Here is a 9,785-nt window from a genome sequence, read left to right on the forward strand (position 1 = left end):
TTTTGTATGCACAGAATTGACATTACGCAGCCCAGAACAGAGTTTTGGGCAACTTAAGTCACGTGTGCTCGGGGTGTAACTAGCCCCCAAAACACAATTATAAATATCTCTGGATGTGCAGTGTTTCAAGCTGAAACATCGTAATATAGGTAGAAAAAAGACCCAAGTCCAAGTCAAGTCAAATAGTCTCAAAACCCTAGTTATTTTTATATTCTCTCTGTATGATTATTTGGTAAGTGCTCTTATATCCCATGGTATCGTACAATGCTATGGAATACTAATAGAATATTTGCCTTCTTTCTATCCAGAACAACAAGCTTGTAAAGATCCCATTGGGGGCGTTCAGCACTCTATCAGATTTAAGGGAGCTCTATCTGCAGAACAACCTTCTAACCAACGAAGGCATGAACAATGAGACATTCGGGTGAGAAGACATCGGGCTAGAATAGGCCATGCTCAAGAATTGTGGATGCAGTTGTTGATATCAATTTGTCCATAGGTCCAAGGTCTGAATACTGTGAACTGATGGACTGACTTGGCAGGTTGATTTAGGAGGAAAGAGGGCCCCAAATAGCCTTTGTGAGGAGGCTAGAGGTGTTCTAAGAGGTTATAGACTTGTGGTGTTCTAAGAGGTTATAGAATTGATTGCTAGTGGTGTTCTAAGCCCAACCCAGTCCTCAAGTACCCCCTACCAGTCCAGGATTTAGGGATTACCCTGTTGTGTCTAAAGTGTTTTGTTTTGATTTCTTTCTAAAAACACCTTAGACACAACTGGGTAATCCCTAAATCCTGTAAAGTTATGGGGTACTTGAGGACTGGGTTGAGAACCACTGTTCTAAGAGGTTATAGACTTGATTGAATACGCTTTCCAAATGTTTTGGAACATTTTTCCAAATGATTTCTCTACAAAAATAACGACAGACTTAATTGATTGCTTCTGAAGATAAATCATTTGATATGTTTTTCTTGCAGTATTGAATCATTTGGGAAGCTTAATAAATTACGGACTATGTAGGAACCAGGTAGAAAGGTCCCAGGTAGATTAACTAAGTCTCAGTAATGTAGGATCTCAAGAGTAAACATTCCAGGGTTGTAAACCCCAAATGATCCCCAGTATATGCCTTGCTGGAATTGTGGTGTAGTGACAAAGATATATTATGCACCAATCAGGTAGCTCTATGGATAGGGTTCCAGTTACAGTATCTTGACTTTCTGAGGTCAATAAAAAAAAGTGACATTAAATTGGCTAATGACATCTAAACCCTAGGACATGCTGTAAAAACGTATAAGGACCCTTCTTGGTTTACTTATTATAAACCCTAAACTATTTTGGTAACAGATGTAATATAATGTGTTATATATAGAGATAGATATATGTATATATAATAGGTGTGATAAGGTATTGATATTAGAGGCATCGAGTCCTAATCATATTTAAAATGGAATACGTCAGTTGTAGTCTACAGATGACATAACCACTTACAAATATATAATACATTTTTTTTATATAGTTCACATCCATTAAATTTATATTATGATCTATTCAGTACTATAAAAAATTAGATTGTTAACTGCGTTTTTTTCATGAAAAAAAAATGTGTATGAAGATCTTGTATTACTGTTTCTTTTGTTTTCTGATCCCTAAGTTACAAAAAAACAAAAACAAACTTAAGTTATTGATTCTTTTTTTGCGTTGGTACCAATCAATTTTTGAAATCATAAAATGTTGTCTCTAAATTGGAAATATCCCTCCATGTATAATTGATACTTTTCCTGATACTTTATATCTCTCTGGTTCCAGAAAGCTGAACAGGTTGGAATACCTAGACCTATCAAGCAATAACCTTACACAAATCCCAGGAGGCTTACCACGGAATATTGTCATACTCCATCTAGAAAAGAATAATATCCGGTCCATCTCCAAGGATGTCCTGACCCAGATCAGGAACTTGGAGTATCTTCTCCTTCACAATAATAAACTGAGGGCCAAAGGAATTCATGCAGATGCCTTCTTGGGCTTAAAGAAGCTGCACACTGTGCATATGTATAATAACTTGTTGGAGAAGGTGCCAGCTGGCCTGCCCCGCCGGGTAAAGACACTCATGCTTCTCCACAACCAGATATCCAGTATTTCTAAGAGTGATTTTGCCACCACCTACTTCCTAGAGGACCTCAACCTCAGCTACAATAAGATAATGAGCAGTACAGTCCACAGAGATGCCTTCAAAAAACTACGACATCTCAAGACTCTGGAAATGTCGGGAAACAGCCTAAAGTCAGTGCCCTATGGACTCCCGAAAAACTTGGAGATTCTGAAGCTGAAAGAGAATGATATCAGCTCAATCCCCCAAGACACACTGTCCGGGTTGTCGAAGTTAAAGGAGCTTTATCTGAGCAACAATAAATTGAAGATCAATTCTGTTTATACAGGAGCTTGGGCAGAACTCAGCAGTCTCCAGGTTAGTTCCGTCAGGGCCGCCACCAGAAATTTTGAGGCCCCTAACTGAGCTAAGGGTCTGGGCCCGCCTCCAAAACCGCCCAAAGAGACCGCCTCCAAATCCCGCCCACAGGAATACACACACAGACACAAACACATTCACTGATACAAAAGGACACAGATACACACACTGATACATACTAACAGACACACATACTGATACGCATATAGGCATACATACCGACACACACATACTGAGACATACACACATATACAGACACACAGGCGTACATAGTGACAGACACATACTAACATACATACAGACACACATGCATAAGGACATACAGACACAGACACATTCATAATGACATACAGACAGAAATTCATACTGACAAACACACATTCATAATGACATGCAGACATACATACACTGACATTCATAAACACATAATGACATGCATACAGACATACAGACATGCATACAGACATACATACAGACATACATAGTTACATACATACATTCATACTGGCATACATACATTCATACAGACACTGACATTCATACATACACACATTCATAATGACATGCAGACATACATACACTGACATTCATACATACACACATTCATACGACATACAGACATACATACACTGACATTCATACATACACACATTCATAATGACATACAGACATACATACACTGACATTCATACACACATAATGACATGCATACAGATAGACATACATGCATACAGACATACATTCATACACACAAACAGACATGCACACATTCATAATGACATGCAGACATACATACACTTACATTCATACACACATAATGACCTACACACACACAGACAGACACACACACAGACACACACACAGACAGACATACACACATACAGACAGACATACACACAGACAGACATACATACACACAGACAGACATACAGACAGACAGACATTCACACACACACAGCTCATTTTCCAGCCACCCTCCTGTTTCTTACCGTGTCTTTGCAGGAGGGTGGCTGGCTGGGGCTGATGGGACTGGCAGTCGGCTGGCTCTCCCTCTTCATTGTCGGGCGGGCGCTCCTCCCACGCGGAGTGAGCTGGGAGGAAGTGACCTCTTCCTCCCAGCAGCACTTGCCCTGCAGCGGCATTTTTTTTTTTTAAAGGGGCCCGGTCTCGCTATACCACGGCCACAGCGCTGACCGTGCCCCTGAAGATATGGGGCCCATCAGGTGGCCCTAAGTGCATGGGCCACCCGATGGGCTCCATCAGCGTGCAGGCGCCGGTGCAACTACACCGGCGGCAGTTCCGCCGCTACACGTGAGGCCCAGACGGCCGGGCCACCCAGGGCCGCCGGGCCCGTGACAACCTTTATGGTTGTCACCCCCTGAGTTCCTTCTCTAATTATGTTGATCCCATTATTATAGAGACATATATTACGCCATTGTTTTACCAATTGATAAAGTTAATACTTTTAGCTGCGCATTTAAATGTATACTCTACACACTATAACAACGTTAGCTTAGTGTCCTGGAATTGGGGTTTAGATCATGACCCTTCAGACTCACTGCTCAATTGTTTGCCTTTTAGGAGATAAATCACTTTGTTTATGTGGTCCTAGCCACACCTCCCCTGGCTGTGACTCACACGTCCTGTAAAAAGCTCTAATGTTTAAACTTTCTTTATTGCACATTCTGTTTAATTTAGAATGTAATATCTCCTGCTCTGTTAATAGCATGCTAGAGCTTGCAGGAGTATGCTGTGTAAGATTAAAGTTCAATTAACAGAGCAGTAGAAAAGACGTCTAGAGTAAATACACTGTGCATTGAGCAGTGATCTATACACAAAAACTACTTTATAAAGCTAAAGTTGTTTTGGTGACTATAGTGTCACTGTAACTCCTAAATGGCAGAGAATTTAGCGGGTGGACTGCAGGGGTATAATCTATATACAAAATTGCTTTATTAAGCTAAAGTTGTCTTGTTCCTTAGCGTTTCCCTTTAAGGTTTTAGTACTTTTTTCTGAAACATATTTTTAAACATTCTGTTTTTCTGTGAAGTCGTTCATAGATAATAATATATGAAGTTAATAATATAAAATGATAGGCAATGCATTGTTATACAGATCATTCTCATAATGTGCACATTGATTAGGGTTACCTAATTTGTAGCATAACTTACTAGATCTGGTCACTTTAAGGTTGTAACAGTCTCTCTGGCACTTTCCATTTGCTGTCTTTCAGATGCTCGACCTAGCAGGGAACCAGCTCTCATATGTTCCCCCTGATTTGCCTGAAAGTCTAGAGTATCTGTACCTTCAGAACAACAGGATTGTAATGGTGACTGATAATGCCTTCGAGTCCACCCCAAATATAAAGAGGATCTTTCTCAGGTAGAGGGTACAAAGCGGAGAGAACGCAGAACCCAGAGGATTGATTCAATTCCATAGAAAGCCTGTTTTTTTTTTGTTTTTTTTACAATCTCCCCTCCCACCTTCCACTCCCTGCCAAATTAAGGGTTAAAAGGTCAACAATCTGGGGGACCCTAATATGCATGCGCAGTGAGCACATCTGGCCTTCCCCACAGGAAAGTATTGATCCAATGCTTTCCTAAGAGGGATTTAATTACACTGGTATCCGTTAAACTCCAGGAAGATCCTCTAGTGGCTGTCTGGTAGAAAGCCACTAGAGGCCTTCTTAACCCTTTTATGTACAATGCTGTTTTTTTTTTTTTAAACTGCAATGTTTTACATTGTAGAGTTAAGGGAACAGGGTCACTGCATCCAGACCACTTCAATGAGATGAAGTGTTTTAGGTGCGTATAGTGTCCCTTTAAAATATTTTTCATATTATTAAATCATTTTAAACGTTTAACCAAAAATATGAAATCATTTTAAAAGCTTATCCAACAATTTTAAATGGAGGCCAGACTTAGTATATTAAAAAGAAAACGATATTCAGTTATTAAAAGTATAAAAAAAGAAAAGAAAAACAGGACAGGGAGTAGAGCAACAAAAAAGTACTGTTAATAACCCTAAATAAATAAGATTGTGATATCAGGAATTCTTCAATATCCTAAAACTACTTATCACCTAGCAGGGTTATTCATTAAGCCATGAAAGTGTGGAGAGTTGCAAGCAAATTGTACCTTAGACATGTGCATTCGTTTTAGGACAAATACAATTTCGTCCAAATTTTCTGACTTTTTCGTATTCGTTTACTATAACATAAACGAAAGTCCTACATATGAAGTAAATACGAAATGAAAGGGCAAATGCCGAATGCATTACTGTTTCAGTTAGTTTAACCTTTTACAAGGAGCGAGCTACCGGCTCGCGGCTCCCTCCTTGTAATATGTGAAAATAGAAGCGGCAGGGAGCAGTGCTCCCCGCCACTTCCTAACTCCCCCCATGCCCCCTGTCATTCTATGAGGGTTAATATGACCCCCATATTAGCATAAGGGAGATTAAAATCTCTCCCCACCTACCTCCCTCACCCTAATAATAGTGAGGGAGGGGCAATAAACTAACACCCTGTAAAATAAAATTTTATACTTACCATTAGATGTCTTCTTTTTTTCTTTTCTTTTATTTCTTCAGCCCCAATAAAGGCCAAATAAAAATCAATAATTGTCCTGTCGCAACGGTTAAAATAAAATAAGAAAACGGAGCGCAAAAAAAAAACACAGCAAAAAAAAAAAATCCATGTTCACCCAGAGTGGACTCCTCGCAGAATGAGCTTTGCTGGGCGAGGGAAGCCTTATATAGGCTACCTACGCCCTGCAATTTGACTCAGAGCACTCTGATTGGTTGATTCAAAGCCAACCAATCAGAGTGCTCTGACAGGTAAATTAAAAGACTGACAGGTAGATCTCTACATTTACTTGTCACAGCACTCTGATTGGTTGGCTTGGAATCCAACCAATCAGAGTGCTCTGAGTCATTTTAAAGAGTGTGGGAAAATTCTAAAGGCCGGGGGGGACAATAGGTCCCCCCTTATTGTCATATGGGGGCCCACACCCACCGCTCATGGGTGGGGGCCATGTGGAGGAGGACAATAGGTGCCCATCCATTGACTGTTAGGGTCCCCACTCGCCGTTCATGGGTGGGGATCTGGGGGGGACATTAGGTGTCCCTCCCACTTTATTTAATTATTTAAGGTCCCCAACCGCTGGTCATAGGTGGGGACCTCAGAGGGACTTTAGATCCCCCCCATTATCTATCCCCCCCCCATTATTTATGATTTAACCTCCCTTTTCTTAATATGGGGGTCATAGGGAATTGTTAATATTATTACAAGTAGGGAGCTGGTAGCACTGCCGGCTCCTTCCTTGCTTTTTTTTTTGCGCATGCGCAGTGTTATTTTCATCCTAATGGACGAAAACAAATTCTTTTTTACCGAATTTAATCTGAAAACGAATGTTTTACGGACGAAATGTGGAATTCACGAATTACATTTTTATTAAGTACAAATTCATTTGTACGAAACAAATATTTCACTGGTGCACATGTCTATTGGACATATTAGGCCAAAATACCTTATTTGCAAATATTTCTGGAATCACCAAATTTCCTTCTCCGCTGGGCACTGAGCCTCAAATTAACTCTTGTTCCGGGCTAGCTAATGACGCTGCTTTCCAAATATTAGTGCATGTGCAACATTCAGGCTCCTTGCACCAAGACCACTTCAAAACATTAATGTGATCGTGGTGCTTGGAGCACTTCTTTAATTAATTTCTGCAGGAGATGGGGACCTACCTTTTGATCACCCTTGATTTGAGATCTAACTAGAGAATTGCAGCAAACTGACCATTGAATATTATGCCAAAATAACCGATTTGGAGAGAAAAAGAGACAAAGTGTTCAGTGAAGAAACCTGTTAGCGATGCAGTTTTTAGGAAAATGTCCTTTATGATCAATGTGTCTGATTCTCTGGCAGGTTCAACCTTCTTACGCCTGAAACTGTGAAGGAGAGGGCCTTTCATGGACTAGAAAAACTGCAGGTGCTGGACATTGAGAGCAGCCTGGCCCTGCCCAAAGTCTTCAATAAGAAGGAAGTGGGGAGAGAGAAAGAAAAGGAAGAAGAGGAGGAGGAGGAACAAGAGGAAGAGGAGGAAGACTAGGAGTGGATGAGATAAAGCGGAAATATCTATGTATGTAGTAAACAAACTAAGCATCTTCACATTGTGTATTTTGCTGTCTTTGCAGATTATACCTACCTTAGCTGGTGAGATATCTCAGTTGGTTAGTGCACCAACTGAATTATGTGTTCAGAGCTCAGGGTTGCAGGCCTAATTCATATTAATAAAGGTCGACTCTGCATTTTAATCTTCCAGGATTAATAAAATAAGTACAATAGAGTTTGGATACTAGAAACAGCTTTAATTTTATGAAACATAAATTATTATATCACGTGTGCTCTGTGATGTATGCATGATGCATTCAATTATTGTACAGTCTTGTAATTCCAGTTCAGAACGTACCTAAAATTAAGCTTTCTGGTGTGCAGGTTGTTGATAATGCAGAGGGACAGATCATAAGACAATGAGAAGACATTCTACCACCCTCCACATTCCAGAGGACCTGCCCCACGTTGACTTGCTCCTTACTTTATTTTGCTTTGCTGTGCACTGCAGTTGCCTCTGGAGGTGATCATTTTAAGAAACCCTAGAAGAGATCCAGAGAAGAGCTCTTTTTCTGGACAGCTATCGATGGACCTTGCAAAAGCTGGCTTTTGTTGTATTTTTATAATCTATTTCAGATTTAAGAATAAATGAGAAGATGCTCACCTGTTGGTTTCTTTCAATTTGTGGGATGCTGCCAATAGCGTGGATGAGTTACACAAGGTTAATTATGGAATAAAATATTCTACATGATGATTCTCCTGACTGTGTGTATTAACCATTATTGTATCACCTTCAGTTTTTCGAGAATTAATGAGGGACATCTACACCTACAGGAAGCATGAAATGGGATTTAGTTGCTTTTATTCTCCCCTAGTGAAAAGACAAAGAAAGCTGAAATGAAGTACAAACTTGAATTCTTTTATATAATTGAAGCCAGATTTCATGCATTATATTGCATCATTTTAATTTTTTTGGGTTGTTTTCCCGCTCTGTGTTCAATATAATAAAGCACTCTGTAGCGGAATGCAGTGAGCCTGTCCTGCAAAATGCCTGTGTGACTGTGTTCGTATATGTTTTCCCTATGTTGAAATTGCTATTCGTTTGTGTATTATGTGAATTGTATGGTATTCGGTAGTTTCCATCCGTACTATATACTTATGGAAACTACCGAACGGAGGGACCACCCCAGAGAGAAGTGTGCCAGCTATTAAAGTTCACATTCTTTCCAACCGCAAGTTAACCGGCTCATTAACATTGTATCTGGGTGGCCGCCATTCGGCATGCGTACACGTGGCGGCGGCCATCTTACGCATGAAAATCCCAGCGGTGTTTGGTCGTCGAGTGCCTGGAACTCAAATCGGACACTCAAACAACCAAACACCGCTGAGACCTCCAGAGCTCCGTAACTGCCGAACGGAGAAACATAACGAATCCCCATTCGGTAGTAATAAAGTACCGAATGAGGGAATCACTATCTAGGTGAATGTAAATGTGGATGGCAATTATAAATGTCTGTTTTAACTGCCGAACGGAGACCGACCGCAGGGCCCATTCTCATGGAACCCTTTTCGGATACCAACTCGTGTGCGGTCGGTCAAACTTCACCTGCCTGTAACTAAGGAACCCCTGGTCCGATCTGGGTGAATTTTGGATATTATATTCACCCAGATCAGGGCTACCTAGCGGTACCCTGATATTAAGGATATGTGATGGTTTAGGGGTACATCCAAGTTTGGGGTAAAGTACTGCACAACTTAAGGGGATTATGACTCACTCTGAGGGGAGGAGATGTGTGGGAGGTAACAAGAATGGTATTGGTTACTGTCATAATTACTGTAGTCCCCTCCCTTGCATGGGAGCAGGCTTTATAAGAAACCTTGGAATAAACGATTGTCAGTTCTACTCCTGAAACTGTGTGTCGTCCAGTTATTGGGAGTGCTGTGGGGATTTCGCTGTACCTTTTTACCTGCTGGAAACTCTGCTGTGGATTTACTAATGACTTGTTCCTGAGCCTTCCTTGGATCTAAAGTGGAGAATAGCTGCGAGAAATCAGCTCTCCGCTACATTGGTTGGCAGCGGTGGGATCCAGACTCACAGAGGAACAAGGATTAATGGAGATTGACCTTTCTACGCTAAAGAGAACCACATTGAAAGACCTTCTGGAAGCGAAAGGTGTTTCTGCCAGCAGCAAATCCAAAGCAACGCTTATCAC

General features: G+C 40.8%; 1 protein-coding gene across 2 annotated transcripts in view; it reads left to right on the top strand.

The window, feature by feature from the left end:
• The window catches only part of PODN (podocan), a 46,226-nt gene extending 37,991 nt beyond the window's left edge, over positions 1-8,235 (top strand). For both annotated transcript variants that reach the window (XM_063427840.1, XM_063427839.1), the window contains exons 7-11: positions 309-424; positions 1,802-2,459; positions 4,693-4,841; positions 7,387-7,600; positions 7,957-8,235. In XM_063427840.1, coding sequence (XP_063283910.1) covers positions 309-424; positions 1,802-2,459; positions 4,693-4,841; positions 7,387-7,570 — 1,107 coding nt within the window. In that variant the 3' untranslated portion in view covers positions 7,571-7,600; positions 7,957-8,235. The remainder of the gene's footprint in view (positions 1-308; positions 425-1,801; positions 2,460-4,692; positions 4,842-7,386; positions 7,601-7,956) is intronic.
• The last annotated feature ends 1,550 nt before the right edge of the window (positions 8,236-9,785 follow it).

Source organism: Pelobates fuscus, chromosome 7, assembly GCF_036172605.1.
Source record: "Pelobates fuscus isolate aPelFus1 chromosome 7, aPelFus1.pri, whole genome shotgun sequence".
Lineage (NCBI taxonomy): Eukaryota > Metazoa > Chordata > Amphibia > Anura > Pelobatidae > Pelobates > Pelobates fuscus.